The sequence below is a fragment of the Cupressus sempervirens genome, chromosome 7, assembly GCF_028749045.1.
Source record: "Cupressus sempervirens isolate cs-2001-9-10 chromosome 7, ASM2874904v1, whole genome shotgun sequence".
Taxonomy (NCBI): Eukaryota; Viridiplantae; Streptophyta; class Pinopsida; order Cupressales; family Cupressaceae; genus Cupressus; species Cupressus sempervirens.
In genome coordinates, this window is record NC_143124.1 from 815,046,266 (window position 1) to 815,067,074 (window position 20,809).

General features: G+C 36.1%; 2 protein-coding genes across 3 annotated transcripts in view; both read left to right on the forward strand.

The window, feature by feature from the left end:
* LOC149549892 (uncharacterized) overlaps window positions 1–20,809 on the forward strand; it is an 84,939-nt gene that overhangs the window by 15,135 nt on the left and 48,995 nt on the right. The window lies entirely within an intron of this gene.
* Window positions 11,629–14,426, forward strand: LOC149549894 (uncharacterized). Its single transcript, XM_089793108.1, has 4 exons — window positions 11,629–12,833; window positions 12,972–13,268; window positions 13,391–13,789; window positions 13,916–14,426. The coding sequence occupies exons 1-4, from the start codon at window positions 11,700–11,702 to the stop codon at window positions 14,300–14,302; spliced, it is 2,217 nt and encodes a 738-aa protein (XP_089649234.1). The 5' UTR covers window positions 11,629–11,699; the 3' UTR covers window positions 14,303–14,426.

Here is a 20,809-nt window from a genome sequence, read left to right on the forward strand (position 1 = left end):
TAATGTTTATCTTTGACATTTGGCATTGATCAATAATCAAGTAACATTGATATATTCATACTATGGAATGACTTAGTTTTACTTTTACAACTATATGAGTTTATATTTTTTTTGCATATATATATATATATATATACACACACTAACGAACCCACCCACGAACCCAAATGGGGAAAAAAAAATTGCCCGAACCCACGAACCGAACCCCGAACCCGAACCCGTCCCCGAACCCGAATCGGCAACTTAGTTATACACATTACCATTCTGCTTGTTACCAGTGCTGTAAAACCAAGAATCGTCTTTGTCTGAAGTGACTTACATTCATGCATTCATAATCAGTTACATGCTGATTAAGTTGAGATTAACCCATTATCTAGTAGTTCCTCTGTTTTTAAAGATTTAGTGATCCTTTTTGCTTTTCAGTTGCACACCATTCAATATTTTGTTGATAACTGTGATATAAATTTATAAACTGCTGAGGATCTTGTTTACTAAAAATACCTTTTCTGTGCAGTTTCTGCTACTTTTGATAAAAATAGAAATTTAGATAGAACATGCTAATGATTAAAATGTGTCCTACATATACTTTATCTTTCATGGTTTGACCTCATTTGAAATAAAGGTTCTGCAGGACCTGCATAAGCTTGATGCCTTTTGCTTTAGGACTCTCTCTATGTACTCAATGCAGATGAGAAACGAAGTCTTGTATATAAGATTCTAGGACAGAGAAGGCTTATGGAAAGTTGGAATCCAAAAAACAGCAAGGAGTTTGCAAGCAAAATCATTATAATATATGGTAGTGAAAGATTTCTGAAAAAATGGATAATTTCAAATTGGCCACCTTGCTTTAGACTTTAGAGCGTTTTATTGAGGTTTCTAGGTCTTACAATTCATGGTCAGCTACAATGGATTTTTTGCCTTGAAACTGTATTCAGATTGGTATCATTTCAGGGTAAAAGAAATCAATTTGGCTTTACCAATATGATCCATTTGGTTAGGGCAAAGAAACATTATAGATCAATTCACAGCCAACCAATATATATTAGTGGCCATGGCAAAGTTCAAACTAACTTCATGAATGGTGGATTGTTACATCTATGTTCCAAGGATTTTGTGGACTAGATTAAGATCTACATATCAATTATCAATGTTTATATGACAGCACTGATCTCAGGGAGATTTAATATCGGGCCAAGAAGCCAATTGCATTTGAAGATACACAGCGAAGAAGTGAAACCAGCTTGACATATCAACTCCTCTATCATCATACCTGAAGTGCCTGATTCAAATGTGCATTGGGCATTGGAAGAACTCTAATAGAATTTCAATTATCAAAAGGTTGAAATGTTGTGAGCAGTAGGGGTTTGGCAATTGTCACTGTAATCATAAATCACTGAAATAGTCATGTATTTATCCAGAATTTTACCAGGATGGGTTCACTGGTCAGAAAATCCATCAAGATGAATGAGTTTGTACCTATGACTTGTTGGTGTTTTAAACTACCAAGCAACAAAATACTTGATACCTAGATGGTGAAGAACAACTTAGTCTAAAGGTTAGCTATTTCCTATGTTCAACTAAGAAGTCCTTAGTTCTGGACCCAACTTCAACAAAACCACAAGGATTTTATACTCATTAGGTTCTGCAAAACCAAGAGGGGTGCACTTGAGGGATAAAATGGCTCAATACTAGATATTATCTTCACACCTCATTCATTTACTCAAATTCTTTTACAACACTTATCCCCTATAGCAGATATTTGGTCACTATTCTTCTCAGATTTACATATAATTCTGAGTCATAGCAGCTAACCATAACACAGAAATTCAATGCAACCAAGTATTGACCAGCTATTATATTCTTCATACATGAAAAGTAAATTTGATTTTGAATTTTGAATCTATGCTTCATGCAACTCTATGATCCCTTCTCATGCAAACTAACCAAGATGATTAGTGCCTCATTTATTGGGTATCAGTTTCTACCCAATAATTTTTTTGATCTAATCAATTGCATTACAATCAATATTATCTGCAATTTACCCTAAACATCATTCTTATGCATATCCTTCTTATTGATTGGAAATCCTATCACCTCGCTGAAGCATTTACTTAATTCATTGAATTAAAAGCAATAGTAAACTGATATACAACCTATCCTAGTTGCATTAAATTGAATAAGCTTTGCTCATACAACCTCAAGATAACCAGTTAATAACAATGCAGACAAGATTCAGAGAAAACAAATATGGTGGTAACTCTCCTTTGTATTAATTTTCTTTGAAAATCACACAACACTGATGTGAGACTCAGAACAACTCAAGACAAGACGACATGATCCTTAAATGTTAATATACTGTCAAATTTGTAGAGAAAATACATCACAAAATTAACATCAAGAATATTGGACTGAATCTAAGCCTAGCAAAAAATTAAACGTTACATAAGAGTTCGGACCCTTTCTCTAGCCTTGGGATCTCATTTATATAGCATGAGATGCAACAAGCTTCAGGCTTAGAGAAGAATGACAACTGTCCTCAAGACAGAAAGATATTACAAAAAGGTTACTATCATAAAAGACAACATTTAGTGCAATAGAATACTTACATCATGAATATTCCTTTTGTGGGACCACTTTTGCTCCAGCTTCTTATTGTTGAGGAGCTTCACTTGATAATTGGCCTTGATGCAATTGTCATTTCTCGGATTGTATGACCATTGGATTTACTTGTGATGGACCAGGTTCTGATATTTGAAAGCTGAGTCTAACTCGTGGTTCTCCATCCAGGTCATCATGTACTGACAAACCCACAGTTATACTTGATTCTTTTGTTGTCGAGTCATTAGTTTGAACTTTTATATTTGTTAGTGCAGTTGATTGTTTATCTTTTTCCTCTTCTGCTTTAATGGATGCATCAATTATTTGTAGTTCATCTTGGTCCACCTTGTTGGCCTGGGTTTTCACATTCAATAATTTTGTTGCATTTCACGATGAAAACCTAGTGGATTCGTAAATTTAGAGGTAGTGTGTATTAAAAGCCCTAGATAAAAACCTTAAGTTTCATGAAACCCTTATTGTTTATGACCTAGTTTTCAAAAAAAGGAGAGTATTGGTTTATTTTGAAAATATGTGGGAAGCTTTTCACTTTAGAATTTTTTTTAATTTTTCTCCGTGTTTATTTTTAAAATACTTTCCCTGAAAATCATTTTGCTATGAACCTTTGTTTTAAACCATGATTTTGACCTCATGTTGACTCACTAGTGTTCTTTAAAAGTGTTTTAACTGCGGTATGGTCTACTTTTACAAACCATTGATCAAAGTAAGATCAACGATGTGCGCTTTCCTGCAATATGAAAGTGTTCGAGTTTCAGCAAATGCGGGGAAGCGCCTTGATGACACGTAGCCCTTGATGATGTCAGTTCCTTAATGAGCCGCAAAAGTTGAACCTATCAAAACAATTTAGGGTTGTCAGATTGCTGTCAAGAGACGCTGGAAAGCTTGAGCCATTTCATTGGATGAATTGGGTGATTGGGACTACTTTAAACAATGTAACGTTGCACCGTAGATCATCTGAGGATCGACGATCGACGCTTTCCCTCAGTTTGAAGATGTGCAAACTTTAATGAATGCGAGGAAGCGCCTTGATGACATGTGTACTTGATGAAGTCATTTTTGTTATGGGCCGCTAGGAAGAAAAAGTGTCGCAACAATTGGAAAAATGTCAGAACACATGACAGGTTAACTCAATTTCCTTGGATGTTGTTGCTGACTGGTTTCAAACAAAGTAAATCTTATGGAACCGTTGATCATTTGAAGATTGACGGAGAGCGCTTTCCCGCTTTATGAAGATGTTTGAGGTTTAAAGAATGTGGGTAAGTGCCTACATGACACGTAGCTAGGTGTTGATGCGAGTTTTGTATCACTTACATAACATATTAGGATTTGAATATTCGATATGGGATGTCAAACATGCAACTCCTCTCTTGAAAAGCTAATGCTCATGAGACATGAGTATAACTCCAATGTTCCTTACACCGTTGGATACTCGCTCAGTTTTATTGATGTGATTTGCTGGTAATCACGTAGGCGGCCTTACGCTATTCATTCAAGGATGACTTGGACTTTGGTGGAATGATTGTGATGGGTTTGTGAAAGCTAAATGATGTTGATGGAAAGTGATGGTGGTGGAAGGTGAATGGATGTATTCTAATGCTTGACCTACTCCTCTAACTTGCTTCTCTAAGCTTCGACTACCCAACTACTCACTATTCTACTCCTACTCCTACGAATGGAAGGTTAGCAAATGGACGGGGATCGAACCTAATGAGAGCTGACCAGTGGCCTCACTTCCATAGGTGCAATGATTCGAAGGAATAATGAACTAGTGTACCACACAAGGCTTCCCAACCAGCCGCTAGGATGCTAGTGGTCTAGTATTGATCCCTATCAAACATCTACCAATGCTACCATACAACTATCCATCTACTTCACTCCTACTTAGCAACTTGAAATGAAACCAACTTTAACAACTTGAAAGGAAATCTAACTAAGTGGGAGTAGAAAACATGCAATAATACCCAATGTTCTTAATCAACATGCAAATCACAACAATGAAAAAGAGAGCAATTTTGGTATTATCTTTGCAACAATTTCTCCAACTCCTTTACAAATGAGAGCAAATGGCCTTCTATAGGGGCCAGAAATACAACGAACGGTGGAGATCAAAACAAGATCAACGATCCAGATTGGATCCTCAAAACCCTAATTAGGTTTGCCACCCCATCAGCCAATGAGAAGTCGCCACCTCATCAATGGACCAATGAAAAAAGTGCAAAAAGTGGCAACCAATGAGAAGGCACCAAAATGGTGGCCAATCAGAAATAGACACTTGTCCTATTCTAGAAGAAAAGGAAATTGCCACTTGGGCTTACATCAAATGATCTTCTAATATAAATCTTCCCTTTTCTTTCATCTTCTTAGCTAAGGCAATGAACTTAGCTAGCCTTTCGTTAACTTCTTCCATAGGAGAACAAGGTGTGTGCTTCGCTCTGAGTTTCGTTGACTTCGCCATGCCACTTGTTGCTTGTAGTATTCTTTCGTGATCCTTCTCATATTCTTTCTCAAATCCAATAAAAGCATTGAGAGAGGAAAGGGTGCCCAAATGCTTCTTCCTGATGGCGACCTTTACCAGCTCATCCAATCTTGATCCAAAATCTGTCTCATTGATATCCTCTTTGCCAAGGGGGATCGTCCATCCTTCAGTCTTTCCCTCATCCGTATCATGTCCACTGTACCGATATTGGTGTCGGTTATTCTCTTCATTTTCGAGAAGAAGGGAGTTTTGGGCATCATGTCCTCTTTGTCTTTCTTAGTGTTTGCCCGCTTGGGATTCATACTTGCACTAACATCCTCCATGCTCGTCACCCTATTACGGGATGGTAGAGTGGTGGACCAGAAGGCAAGAAGAACTAAGAGGAGCAATCCTTAGACTAGAATGAAAGAAGGATGTCAGCTTAAGGACCCCTTGCAACTCTAGATGATGAAAATTCACCTTAACCAATAATCTTACAGCGACTTTTCGGAATTAGGACTTGACCTTAAGAACTTCAAATCCCTTGCAAATCAGAAATTTATCATGCAATTCACCTCCAAATAAAATTACCCAACCTAGGGCAAAAATCACAGCCTCTTGAAAAAATCAGAATTTTATCTTCCACAAATTTTGACTCCCACAAATTTCGGCTCTCACAAATTTCGCCCTCCACAAAATTCGGCCTCCACAAATTTCGCCTTCCACAAAATTTGGCTCCCACAAATTTTGCCAAGCAAGAAGAGTGCAGATCTGCTCTTGCAAAATCACCAACGCCTTGAGAAGGAGAAGTGAGAAGTGAGGAAGAAATGGGAGAGAGGCCTCCTCTTATACCCAACTTTCTAATTTCCTCCAAGCTGGCCGACTTGGACCCTGGGAGAAAGAAAAACAAATAATTAAAGCAAAATTATGGCTTACAATGAAATACTTAGCTAAAATTAATTTTGCCATGATGAAAATTAACTTTTTAAATTGCCATTTGGACCAAAATTGCAAAAAGAAAATAAATAATGCCTTGGTTAAATATTTCCATTTAATGAAGATTTAGTAATTAATACGTCATTAAAATTAGATTTTGGCTAGCCAAAAGCCATTTTTCAATATTAAATTACTAATTTCATTAAAGGCTAAAAGTTTTCAAGGCAAATTAATCCATTTAAAACCAATTTTTGCAATTTTAATTCAAATCGATTTAGCTAAGCAATTTTAGCTTTTTAACACAAATAAAATTATTTCTTTAGAGCCTAAAATCGATTTTGCAATTTTATTTCACCATCACAAAAATTAATTTTCTCCACCAAAAAAAATAATTAAGATTTTCCAAAAGACCAAATTTAACAAAAATTTTATTTTTTGAAAATTATCCAAATTTATACAATTATATCCAAATTTTCAAAAGAAAATGTCTAAGTACAAAATTCACAATTTTATCTTGCCAAGTTGAAATTAACTTTGAAATTTGTTCGGCCTAAGGATAGAATTGGTGGCTTTGGAAAATCAAGTTGAAACTAGGTGAAAATAAATCTAACCTTTCTCTTGCTGGCCCGAAAGTGTCCAAGGCTCAAAATTCTCAAAATTGTTGGACAATCCAAAATTTGTCGAGGTGATAAAAAAAGGGGGGATCCCCAAAATTTTGGGGCGATGGTGTGAAAACCTCACAACACTAGGTGGGGTTAGTCATTCAAAAAGTTGCCTGGTAATGCTGAGGTGGGACACATGCCAAATATCTTATGCTGATTTGCTGAGAAGTCTACGCGTCTAATAAGTGGGCCCGAATTATTAAAGGCAAGTGTAATACTTCCAGAGGTTTTTCTTGACCGTCGATCTTGCGAAGATCGGTGCTTTCCCGCACTTTGAAAATGCTCGAACTTTATGGAATGCGAGGAAGCATCTACATGACACGTAGCCAGTTGCAAAAATGGGTAACGTATTCATTTGATTTTTTAAGCTAAATCATTCGATTTGTAAAAATCAATGATTAAATTTCAAATTTCGCAGCCCAACATAAAATGATTGTTGGGGCATTAATTTTGATCAATGCTGTTTCGTGTGAGATCAATTTTGCAATAAGGGTTTTGAATTTTCATTATTGAGCACTAAAGTTGCAAAATTCTCACAAAGTGAAGATTTTCAGAGCTAAAGGCGTACTTTTCTAAGGGTTTGGAGTTGCTATTAACGATTTTCAAGGAGAATACAAGAAAATCAGGTGAGTATTTTGGATTTCTGGGAAATTGAGAAAGTATATTCACAGTAAGATAATTATTAAACATGCTCCACGAGGGAATTTTCTCAGGGAAAGTAGATTACTTGAAAAGGGTTGTGCATGATGATTTTTTAGAGCAAATGCCACAATCCATGAATGAATTTTCTAAGGGAAAAGAATTCATTCCAAAGAACCCTAGGTTATTGGTCAATGAGGGTTTTTATGACAAAGCAAACTGGTTAAGAGATGCTACAGTATCTATCGGGGGTTTAGAGCTGTTTCGTAAATGGTTTGCAGAAAGAAGACTTGATACTCCTCTGAATAATGTATGGGAATTTGACATCGAAAAATTAATTATCCCAAGAGTTTTCTTCGATGATGATCTACTTGTAGTAATGTCAAAGAAATATGATCCAATAACTAGGATATTGAAGAATCATGCTGGTGATAATCTTTTTAGGGTTTCACCTGAATTGATCAGAGAGGTTTTCAAATTAAATCCTAACCGTGCAGTTCATGAGAAGATAGATATGGAAGACCTCCAGGCTAGGTATGATGCACAGAGGGTATATTTAAGGGGAGGACCACTACAAGAACATTTTGTCAAGATAGGACCATTACCCTTGGTTACACTAAATACTCTAGAACCATTGTTGAAAAAATATTTCAACCCTGGAGCACAAGTGCTGTATTTCTCTCTTTGCAAGATTTTTGGCATGGATGAACAAGACCACATCCTTGGTTCTATTGTTTTCATCATTTCTCAAACCCTTTAGTATGGTATGAGTTCTATTTTTGATTTTGCTACTCTCTTGGTAGAAGAGATTCATACTGGGTTAATGGGTATTCCAAAGGCTAAAGTTGATAAGCCTTTCTATTGGTACTCCATGTTAATGTACATATGTTTGTATAAGAGAGTTACCTTTTTCTCTAAGGAAATGAAATTGGATTTGGAAAGAGATGGAGAAAAGCTGCTTGTCTAATTGTGGAGTGCAGATATGACATGGGAGGTGATTGATGCAAGCTTTGTTAGATTTGACATGTACTTTGCCTCCAGGCTTAGAATGTTGTAAGGGATAGCCCTAGGATACCTCAATCTTTACTAGAATTAATCAGATCGAAAGATCATGCCAAAGGGTTGATGGTAAGTCACAATTGGGGAGACATCATCCCATATGTAGTGTCTACTGTATTTAAAGTTTATGGTTTTCTTGGAAAATCACATGTGCCAACCTATCAAGTGCCTTTGAAAGTAGGAATTGCTGAGCTCTTGTGGCAGATAGGATTAGTGGAAGAAAGAGAATTGTTGGGAAAATCCAAAGGTACTTTCTTTCCCCAAGTTAGTATTGTGCACAATTTTTTTTTTTGTCAAAAAGGGATGGAGGCACTTGGAGAAGTTTTTAGATAAATATCAAATGGCTCAATCCCATGTTTGCTTTATAGACTTGGAGGAATTTTATGAATTATTTAGAGAGAATTAAAGCCAAAGCTCATAAACACATGGTGTACTTTCCAGAAGATATAGTTAGGAACAAGTTCTCATTACAAGAGCCGGAAGTTAGGAAAGGGAAATGGAAAGTATATAGCAAGGTTCTGGATTTTATAAATGCTTTTGAGCCAAACTATGATCCCCTTGCTGATAGAAAATACTAGGGTGTGAAAATAGATATGTTGATGGATAACTTTGCTGGGTTTATGCAAACTTTGAATGAGAAGAAGGAAATTCTGACCCAAGCACACTTTGATAAGGCCATTGATGTGGAGAAGAGATTGGCAAGTAAGATGATTTTGAACCCAGGGTAGTACACATTGTAGAAGAAAGCCAGGTATATAGTGGCCAAGAGCGTACAACTTGTTCCTCAATACAAAAGACCGTGCTTTGAAAGCCCACCTGTTGCACCTGAAATAAAAATTGGAGCAGGGATCATCTTCTAAGGTTGAAGAATACTCCCCTACCCAGACCCCACTCTGGATAGATGATGAAGTATCCTTGAGAGAGCAATTGAGACAAATGGGAGGGGAGAGGTATATTGTAGTCACAACAATAGATATAGAAGGAGTGCCTGAGGAACCTCCTATGCCACACTAGCTCTCACTGTGGGAGATTACAAAGGTAAGGAAATAGATCCTATAATAGCACATGCATTTAAGAAATTTATTGATGATGAGAGTTTTATCAAGTTGAGAGCATTTGCTCAATTTTTGTGTAGAAGAAATATTAACAATTTTGAGGCCAAGTGTAAAATGATTAAAGTAGAGCAACCTGGCAAAAAGGACTCTGAAATTGAAGAAGTTAAAGCTAGTTTCATGGAGGAGTTTGCACAGGTAACCCTTGAAGGGGGAAGACAATTGTTAAAGGATTTAGGAATCTTGATATTACCTGAATGGGATATTGCAAATGCCATGGTTTTTGACACTGTGAGAAAAGTGATAGACACTCAGTTCAAAACTGAAGAAGAAGTCTTGCAGGCACATAAGGGATTGAAATACAGTAATGATCATCAAGCCTTAGTGATATGGTCTATTCAGAAAAAGGATAAAACCAGGGCGCAAGAAGCCTTAGATGTTGAACATACAAGCAGCCTCATGGTTTGCAGGGCAAAGGAGGTAGATAGTGAAAAGGTGTCCCAAATGACCAAAGAAATGGTGGATTTTGGAGTTGTTGCTGCAAAGGACAAGAATAAATTGTTGGAGCTCAATGCTAGATTTGAAGAGATGCTAGAGGCCTATGAGGAAAGAGGAAATAGGATACATCAATTGGAGGCTCAGATGGCTCAAATGGACAAGCAATTTGGAAAAAGAATAGTGGGAGAATCTAGCCAACCCAAGATCATTTATCCTCCTCATCCTCCAATTGGACCTTTCAAGTCAACTCCCCTCATAGAGCTACCAGATACTCCACAAAGACCTCAATTTTATATAGTCGAGGATTTTGAAGAGAAGAACAAATTATGGGCACTACATGTGAAATTGGATATCCAAGATGAGGACAAAATAAGAAAAACAATTATGTATTTGGTAGACAAGATTGGCTGGCCTAAATTTTATGAATAATTATCAAGGTTAATGAATTTATGGAATGAGCTGAAAAGTAATGAGGCTTCTTTGAAGCCAATTGTGAATAAATGGAATAATAGGGATAGGGATGTCACTATTCTATGTTTCTCAGTCACTAGTCTATCTTGTGAGCAAATAGAAAAAACCTTTGACATGACTAATGGCCTCTTTGATTTTGATGATAAAAGAATTGCATTGTAGAAGAGAATCATAAATTATTTCTCAAAGTACCTTGATAAAAACTTTTGAGCTTTTCCCTCATGCGCTCAAGAAAATGGATAAATTGAAAGACAAGGAAGAATGGGCCCAAGAATTGGATGATTTGATATGCCTTAGATTCAATAGGGTCATAAATGAAAAGTTACATGCATGGTTGGCAAAAACAACTGAGGAAGTTGTCAAAGTTCAAATATTCTTTGATTATTTTAAAAAGGAGTTTGTTGAAATAAATTGTAACATCCACTTTTCCCGGGTTTTAATTAACAACTAACATATCCAAAAATTGTAGATATTACTTCATTTCATAGGGAAAACGGTTAAATTAGTTTCATTCATATGAATGAGGTTAATAGTTAAAATTAGCTAAACAAAATTTCTTAACTATAAATTTAAAACACCATAAATGAATTTTCTATGGAAATTAAAAACTACATACCATGGAATTCGAGACCGAAATCAATCTAGGGATGCTTCTGCAACCACTAGGTTAGCTCGCAAATACCACTATAACAATATCAAATGACCTAAGTTACCGGATTCGCACCCTGGAGCTCGGGTCCGGGTCCGGATTCATTCGGGTCCGGATCCGAGCCCGGGTCCGCGACCGGTCCGGGCAGGGTCCGCATTTTGGCCTGCGGGTCCTCCCGGGTCCGTGCAAGCACGGACCCGGGAGGACCCGCAGGCCAAAATGCGGACCCTGCCCGGACCGGTCGCGGACCCGGGCGAATCCGGGCGGACCCGCGGCAGGTGGGGCCAAAAAGTGGCCCAAAAAAGCAATAAAATAATGTTTTTTTCATTATTTTTTTTGCCAAACCCTAAAGTAAGGCCTATTAGATGCATTTCATTCATCTAATCTCTCATTTGCTTTGTCATTTTGCTCTCTCATTTTGGTGTGGCCATTTTGCAAGTTTGAAGAGAAGGTTGTAGAGATTATTTGTGGAGTTTCAAATCCTTCAAATAATCAGTGTTGAGTGTTCCAGGTATGCATTTGATCCTTCCTTTTGCTTCTTTCATAGTTTGTTTTTAGTTTTTTAAATTTTTTATATTTATTGTTCTAAATTTTTATCAAGTTTTGTATAAGTTTTGAAATATTTTTTTAAATTTGTTTTTATAGATTGCAAGAATCCAAGAATGAGTAGTCAGGGTTCAGTGGGTGGGGTGGGATCCCAAAGATTTAAAATTGATAAAGGCTCTCCTTTGTGGAAGTATACAACAAGAATTGAGCAATGTGCTGGTGGGGGAGGGTATATATGGAAATGCAATTTTTGCCAAAACCAATATAGAAGCTCCTATTTCCGGGTTAAACATCATTTGATAGGTCCACCAGGTCAAGGGATTTCCATGTGTGAGGGGCCCCCAGAGGGAGGTAAAAAAGGGTTGTCAGCTCCTCAAATAGCAGGCATGTTAAAAGAACAAGAAGAGGCTGATAGGTTAGTGTCAAAGGTAAAAAAAGATAAGTCAAAGCAAATACCACCAACACCACCCTCTCAAACAATTAGTAAACCACATCCCTTCCTACCTACCCCATCTATGGATGAAGATGAAATAGAAACACCCGCATCCCGCAAGAGAGGCCCATTAGATACGGCATTTGAAAATGACAAGAGAGAAATTGCTGATATAAAGGTTGGGCGTTGCCTCATTACAAATGGTGTTTCATTCAATCTAGTGAGATCCCCTTATTGGAGAGAGATGGTGAAAGCAATAAATGATGCACCTCATGGTTACCAATCCCCTGGATATGAAAAGTTGAGAACCACCATATTGCATAAGGAGAGAAAGAATGTAGAAAACCTCCTCAAACCAATAAGAGATTCTTGGATCCAAACGGGGGTGAGCATTGTCTCTGATGGATGGAAAGATTGCAAAAACCGTCCTTTAATAAATGTGATTGCTGTTTGCCCCAAGGGGGCAATGTTTTTGAAGGCGGTTGATTGTGAAGGGCAAGTAAAGGATGCAAATTTTATTGCCCAACTTCTCATTGAATCCATAGAGTCCGTGGGAGTTGACAATGTTGTCCAAGTAATAACGGACAATGCTAAAGTTTGTAAGGCTGCAGGTGCTTTGGTAGAAGCACGATATGAGCATATCTTTTGGACACCATGCACTGTCCACACCTTGAACTTGGTGATGAAAACAATGGGCAGCCAAATTGAATGGATGAAAAATGTGTATGAGGAGGGTGAGCAGATCCAAATGTTTGTGACAAACCACCATATGTCACAAGCAATTTTCAGAACTTTCTCCCGCTTGGAATTATTGAAGGTAAATTTTAAACTTTATTTAGCTTCATTTATCATATTAATTTTTGTGTCATACTTTACAAAATTTAATACATATTCTTAAATTTTTGTGTTATCAACTTATCATATTAACTTACAATTTGAATTAACATGGTAATAGGTTGCTGAAACAAGGTTTGCTTCACACACAATCGTCCTTAGACGACTTGTGAGGGTGAAAGAGGCATTGGGTCAAATGGTTATTAGCAACAAATGGGGTGGATGGAAGCAAGCTGATACAGAAAAGGCCAAAACTGTAAAGGATTTGATCTTGAGTGATAATTTTTGGAATAGGGTGGAATATGCATTAGAACTCACCGAGCCCATCATGTCTATGCTTCGGTATGCCGACACGGATGAGCCTTGTTTGGGAAACATATATGATGCCATGGACTCTATGCTAGAAAGAATGAAATCAGTAAGTTTAAATTTTTATACAATACTTTATCCTTGTTTATTGAGAGATTTTGATTTTTGATTTTAATTAAGTTATTAACACTACATCAAGATAACTTACATGTACATCATTTGACATCCCAGGTCATTCAGAGGAGAGAGCAGGATCCTGATACCTTGTACACTAAGGTGGAGAAAATTGTTCTACATCGTTGGAACAAGATGACTACACCTTTGCACCTCTTGGCATATGCACTTTCTCCTAGATATTATAGCAGTGAGATACTTGCGATTCCTGGTAGAGTGGCACCATATAGAGATCCTGAAGTTGCTGCTGGGTATAAGAGGGCACTTAACAGGCTCTTTAGTGATCCTGATGTGGCATCAAATGTTAGGAGAGAGTTTGTTGATTTTGTCTCAAGCAAAAATGCAGAGCCTGATGCAATCAATGACCAAAGTAAATTGGATGCCATTGGATGGTGGTACTTACATGGGGAAAGTTACCTGTACCTCCAACCTCTTGCCATTAAGATCTTGTCACAAGTATGTATTTAAGTTTTTTTTCCTTTTCTTATGGCTACTTAGCTTGTCGAATTAGCACTCTTAAATTCCTATTGTATTGTAAAATTACTTAGCTAATTTTTTAAAATTTGTTGGTTGTCTCTCTAGGTTGCAAGCTCTTCTGCTGCTGAGCGGAATTGGAGTACATACTCCTTTATCCACTCAGTGAAGCGTAACCGGTTGGGTTCAAAGAAAGCAGAGGACTTGGTATTTATTCACAACAACTGGCGCCTCTTATCACGCAAGGATCCAGGATATAAGAAGGGACCAGAGAAGTTGTGGGATGTACTACCTGAGACTTCTAACTTGGATATGACTGTCCAAGATATATCTAGAATTGCCTTGCTAGATGTTGAGGAGGACGAGGAGGAGGATGTGGCTGCATCTGGGGCTAGTGGAACCGGTTTGGGTTCCAATGATGTGGAAAATGTCAATGATATAGATGAGGATGAAGCCATTGATCCCTCATATTTTGATGACCCATTTGACCCTTGAAGGGCATTTGCATCTTTGATAAACTATGTTTAAACATTTGTCATTGACTCATTGAGTCATTTATGATTTATCACTATGTTTCACAGTTTCAAACTTTATTAAGTCATAATTTATTATCTATCAATCTGATGAAGTAGTCTATGTTTTGAAATTCCATTTTGCATTTTAGTAATTCAATGTATGATTTTATTTACAACATTAGCATAGATTAATGAGTGAGTATTTAATGTTTATCTTTGACATTTGGCATTGATCAATAATCAAGTAACATTGATATATTCATACTATGGAATGACTTAGTTTTACTTTTACAACTATATGAGTTTATATTTTTTTTGCATATATATATATATATATATACACACACTAACGAACCCACCCACGAACCCAAATGGGGAAAAAAAAATTGCCCGAACCCACGAACCGAACCCCGAACCCGAACCCGTCCCCGAACCCGAATCGGCAACTTAGCAAATGACAACTACCATCCAATACAGCTATATCAAAAATAGAATGACGATTACCATTAAATCCCACTATATCAATTAGGGCATCACATACCACTGTATCACTTAGGGCATCGATTACCATTGAATCATTTAGGGCATCAAATACCACCGTATCACTTAGGGCTTCAGATACCACCGTATCATTTAGGGCTTCACATACCACCGTATCATCCTTTCCTTTCGATTTGCTAAATTGTGGCATTAACATAAGATTAGAAGATATAATCATTATTCATATATATTGAATAAAAAACCGAATAATGATCCTATAGATACATTTCATATTCAATTAGAAGATCAACCGATCTAATTGGTTGCCAATTATATTGACGATAATAATTGCTTTCATTTAAGAAATAACTGTAACGATGATACAACTCAGATTATCTTACCTTCTACTTGAATATACATCATAAAGTACAAATACCTATTTTCGATATACATTTGAATGCATAGCTTATCTTTGTTAGTTGCATGTCCGACAACTTGTGGAGAGGTGAAACATTGTCAGGGGCTTAACCATCCAACTTCGGACCATAACTTATCCCTTCACAATCTCTAACGAGAAAGGCCCTCCCTATCCAGAATAGACATGGAACACCTTTTCATCCACTGAGCATCTTGGTTTCTAATCACATCACTTGACTTGACGGCAGGAGAATTCAAAAAATGTGATCAAGCATGAGCTATTAAATGATTCCTTTTATAAGTAATAAACATTGCTATACCACATCTGATTCAGTTTCATGTTAATGCAGATTCCTTTCTCTTGCCTCTTCACCCTTTTCCTTGGCTAAACAGCTAGGTAAGTCCCAGGTGTTGGAATCTTAGAGCAACCCGCTCTTTCTATTGATCCTTAACTGGTAAAAGAATATTATAAGTTTCCAGCTTATCACAAATTGTGACTTGAAAGAATACATTCTTAAAAACTAGCAGAAATACCATTGATTCTTATTTCCAAATTGTATATTTAAATCATGATTTTATTGCATCTTCAATAACTCTTTCTCAAGAGGTTCTATCCGATGATTATAACTACAATTTAGTTGTTACGGAAATCGGAAACTAGTAAGAAATGATAAGGAGTATACAACTATGCTTGGAGCATGATTGATTATATACTTCCAGCTATTCACAACCTATGATTTGAGAGATTATATTCTTTAAAACTTGCAGAATTAAATATCATCCGATTCCAAAGTCTATTGGCAAAGATAACTTATCATTCTATATTATGGACACTTCACTATGCTTATTGGTAAGCAATTCCCTAGAGTTATTTAGTTATAATTGAGGATAACCTACAACTGTAGATATAGAAATCGATTTGTAATAAAAATATTGGAATAACATTAACTGGAAATGATTATCACATGACCTGAGATATATTTGGAACCGAATGAAGTCTTGTAAATCAATTGGCAATCAACTCTTCTTCAGTTGTTGTAGACGTAACCAAAGTGCAATGAAGACTTAGATCCTCGGCATGAACAAAACATATACAGCAGGTATTGGAATGGCCCTATTATGAAATGGGGAAAGGGCTTCAATGGTCTTACAAATATTCGACAGATATGTAGTAGAGTATTGATAAGGAATGGAGCCACCAATAACAAGGAAGGATTGCGATTTAAAAAGAAATGGGAATGAGAGTTCTTGCGTCCTTTGTCTCCCCCGACTCAAGATATAAAAGGGTCTTAAAAAGACTCTTTGGCTTCCGTAACTTAAAGAATACTTGTCAATTTAATACGCCAAGTGTTTAATCGGTTATAAATAAGAAAAGACTAAAGATGGAAAAAGAGTTGGAAGGTTATAATTCAAATATTATTATAATTTGAATGTTATTATATTTTTTAATATTATTATAATTTTATATTTATATATCTACATGTAAATATATTAATGGGGTGACATCACTTTATTAAATTATTATAATATAATGGTGCCATTTCATTTTTATATCTATATGTACATATATACATATATTTTATAATAATATGGTGAAAGATCATTTAAAATCGTTTGAGGTACGTTTTATAATTTAATTAAATTATGTTACGTTTTAAATTATTTAGTTAATAGCTCATGTGGTTTCATTGATTGTATCCTGATGTTCAAGTCACTAGGTCCTCAACTCATTTGCCTAGTGATGGTGATGCTCCTGTGTCTAATTCTTTTCTGACAATGCTTCCACCCCTTTGACATGCTTCTACAAGGAAATTCTCCGCAGTCAAATCATATTACCATAACAAGTTATTATCATAAATAATCATAATGGCTAACCACCTTTTTAATTTCATGAATTCATGATAAATAATCAATTAGTATGTTATCTTCAATTAAATCATAACAACTAACCATCTTACCATTTCACAAGATTATAACAAGTTTAATTGTCAACTGACTTCATGTGAACCACAACGGCTATATTTTAAATAAGGTCAAAAATTGGGATGTAACATAAATAAACTAGGAGAATATGTTCTACAGAAGCAGCAGGAATATTGAATTTTAATTGGCGAAATGACACACTTTTCAACAAGTGGATGGCAGATCTTGTACATTCAAAACAATTAGTATTCATTGAAATTAATGAAGATGAGGTGGACCAAGATGAATTACAAATAATTGATGCATCAATTAAAGTAGAAGAGGAAAAAGATAAACAATCAACTGCAGTAACAAATATAAAAGTTCAAACTAATGACTCGGCAGAAAAAGAATCAAGTGTAACTGTGGGTTTGTTAGTACATGATGACCTGGATGGAGAACCATGAGTTAGACTCAACTTTCAAATATCAGAACCTGGTCCATCATAGGTAAATCCAATGGTCACACAATCTGAGGAATGACAATTGCATCAAGGCCAATTATTAAGTGGAGCTCCTCAACAATAAGAAGCTACAGCAGAAGTGGTCCCACAAAAGGAATTTTCATGATGCAAACATTCTGTTGCACTAAATTTTGTCTTTTATGACAGTAACCTTTTTGTAATATCTTTTTGTCTTATGGACAGCTGCCATTCTTCTCTAAGCCTGAAGCTTGTTGCATCTCATGCTATATAAATGAGATCCCAAGGCTAGAGAAAGATGCCAAACTCTTATGTAACTTGTAGTTTTTGCTAGGCTTAGATTCGCTCTAGTATTCTTGATGTTAATTTTGTGATGTATTTTTCTCTACAAATTTAAGAGTAAAATTAACATTGAAGGATCATGTTGTCTTATCTTAAGTTGTGCTGAGTTTTACATCAGTGTTGTGTGATTTTCAAAGAAAATTAATACAAAGGAGAGTTACCACCATATATGTTTTCTTTGAATCTTGTCTCCATTATTATTAATAGTTATCTTGAGGTTGTGTGAGCAAAGCTTATTCAATTTAGTGCAACTAGGATATGTTGTATATTAGTTTGCTATTGCTTTTAATTCAATGAATTAAGTGAATGCTTCAGTGAGGTGATAGGATTTCTAGTCAATAAGAAGCATATGCACAAGAATGAGGTTTAGGGTGAATTGCTGATAATATTGATTGCAATGCAATTAATTAGATCAAAAAATGTGCTGGGTAGACTTTGATCCCCAATGGATGAGGCACTGATCATTTTGGTCAGTTTGCATGAGAAGGGATCATACAATTGCATGAAGCATAGATTCAAAATTCAAAATCAAATTTACTTTTCATGTATGGAGAATTTAATTGTTGGTTAACACTTGTTTGCATATAATTTCTGTGTTATGGTTAGTTGTTACTTGGAATTATCTATAAATCTGAGAAGACTTGTGACCAAATATCTGCTATAAGAGATAAGTTTTGTAAAAGAATATCAGTAAATGAATGAAGTCTGAAGATAATATTTAGTTTCGAATCCTTTTATCCCCAGGAGCACCCACCTTGGTTTTGCAAAACCTAAAGATTTGAAAATCCTTGTGGATTTCTTGAAGTTGGGTCCAGATTTGAGGACTTCTTAGTTGAACATAGGAAATAGCTAACCCTTAGACTAAGTTGTTCTTCACCATCTTGGTATCAAGTATTTTATTGCTTAGTAGTTTAAAACACCAACACACCTCATCTTCATCATTTTCATCGACTACTAATTGTTTTGATTGCACAAGATTTTACATCCACTTGTTGAAAAGTGTGTCCTTTGGCCAATTAAAATTCAATATGTCGTGCAGCTTCTTTAGAACATATTCTCCTAGTTTATTTATTTCAACAAACTCCTCTTTGACAGAATCAAAGAATATTTGAACTTTAACAACTTCCTTAGTTGTTTTTGCCAACCATGCATGCCCCTTTTCATTTATGACCCCATTGAATCTAAGGCATATCAAATCATCCTATTCTTGGGCCCATTCTTACTTGTCTCTCAATCTATCTATTTTCTTGAGTGCATGAGGGAAAAGCTCAAAGTTTTTATCAAGGTACTTTGAGAAATAATTTATGATTCTCTTTTGCAATGCAATTCTTTTATCATCAAAATCAAAGAGGTCATTAGTCATGTCAAAGGTTTTTTCTATTTGCTCACAAGACAGACTAATGACTGAGAAACATAGAAGAGTGACATCCTTGTCCCTATTATTCCATTTATTCACAATTGGCTTCAAAGCAATCTCATTACTTTTCAGCTCATTCCATATATTCATTAACCTTGACAATTGTTCATAAAATGTAGGCTAGCCAATCTTGTTTACCAGATACATAATTGTTTTTCTTATTTTGTCCTCATACTGAATATCCAATCCCACATGCAGTGCCCATAGTTTGTCCTTTTCTTCTTCAAACTCTTCGGCTATATAGAATTGAGGTCTCGGTGGGGTATCTAGTATTTTTATAAGGGGAGTTGAGTTGAAAGGTTCAACTGGAGGATAAGGATAAGTAATCCTGGGCTGGCTGGATTCTCCCACTTTTCTCTTTCCCAGTTGCTTGTTTATTTGAGCTTCCAATTGATGTATTCTATTTCCTCTTTCCTCATAGGCCTTTAGCACCTCTTCAAATTTAGCATTAAGTTCCAAGAACTTGTTCTTGTCCTTCGCAACAATTCCAAAATCCACCATTTCTTTGGTCATCTGCGATACCTTCTCACTCTCCACTTCATCTGTCTGGTAAACAATAAGGCTACCTGTGTGTTAAGAGTCTGAAATTTCTTGCATTCTGCCTTTTGTCTCTTTTTTGGATAGACCACATTCCTCCTCTGTTCTAAACTGAGTGTCCTTTGATTTCTTTACTGTATCAAAAATTATGGCATTTGCAATATCCCATTCTGGTAATAACAAAACTCTAGAATCCTTCAGCGTCTGCCTACCCCCTTTAGGAGTTATTTGGGCAAATTCTTCAATAAAACTAGCCTTAATCTCTTCCTCAATCTCAGACTCTTGCCTGCTAGGTTGCTTTGTTTTAAGTCTTTTGCATTTCTCCTCAAAATTGCTTATACTTTCTCTCCACAAAAAATGAGCAAATGCTTTTGACTTCACAAAACTCTCATTATCAATAAATTTCTGGGATGGTTGTGCAACTACAGGATATATTTCCTTACCTCTGTAGTCTCCCACAATGAGAGCTAATGTTGGCATAAGAGGCTCCTCAGGCACTCCTATATCTGCTGTTGTAATTACAATATCCCTCTCCTCTCCCGTTTGTCTCAGTTGTTCTCTCAAAGATACTTCATCATTTATTTAGAGTGGGGTTTGGGTAGGGGAATATTCTTCAACCTTAGAAGAGGATCCTTGTTCCAATTTTTGTTTCTTAGGAGCAGGTACAATAGGTGGGCTTTCAAGAAGTTGTCTTTTGTATTGAAGCACAAGTTGTACACTCTTTGCCACTACATAGTCAGCTTTTCTTTGTAATGTATGTTGCCCTGGGTTCAAAATCATTTTACTTGCCCATCCTTTCTCCACCTCAATGGCCTTATCAGGATGTGCTTGGGTCAAGATTTCTTTCTTCTCATTCAAAGTTTGCATGAATCCAATAAAATTATCCATCAATATATCTATTTTTGCACCCT

Bases quoted from the DNA above. Each gene is read 5' to 3' on its own strand.
- LOC149549894 (XM_089793108.1), top strand. From the start codon at position 11,700: ATGAGTAGTCAGGGTTCAGTGGGTGGGGTGGGATCCCAAAGATTTAAA. The intron at 12,834-12,971 runs GTAAATTTTAAA...ACATGGTAATAG, and splicing joins CCCGCTTGGAATTATTGAAG to GTTGCTGAAACAAGGTTTGC. The intron at 13,269-13,390 runs GTAAGTTTAAAT...TTGACATCCCAG, and splicing joins TGCTAGAAAGAATGAAATCA to GTCATTCAGAGGAGAGAGCA.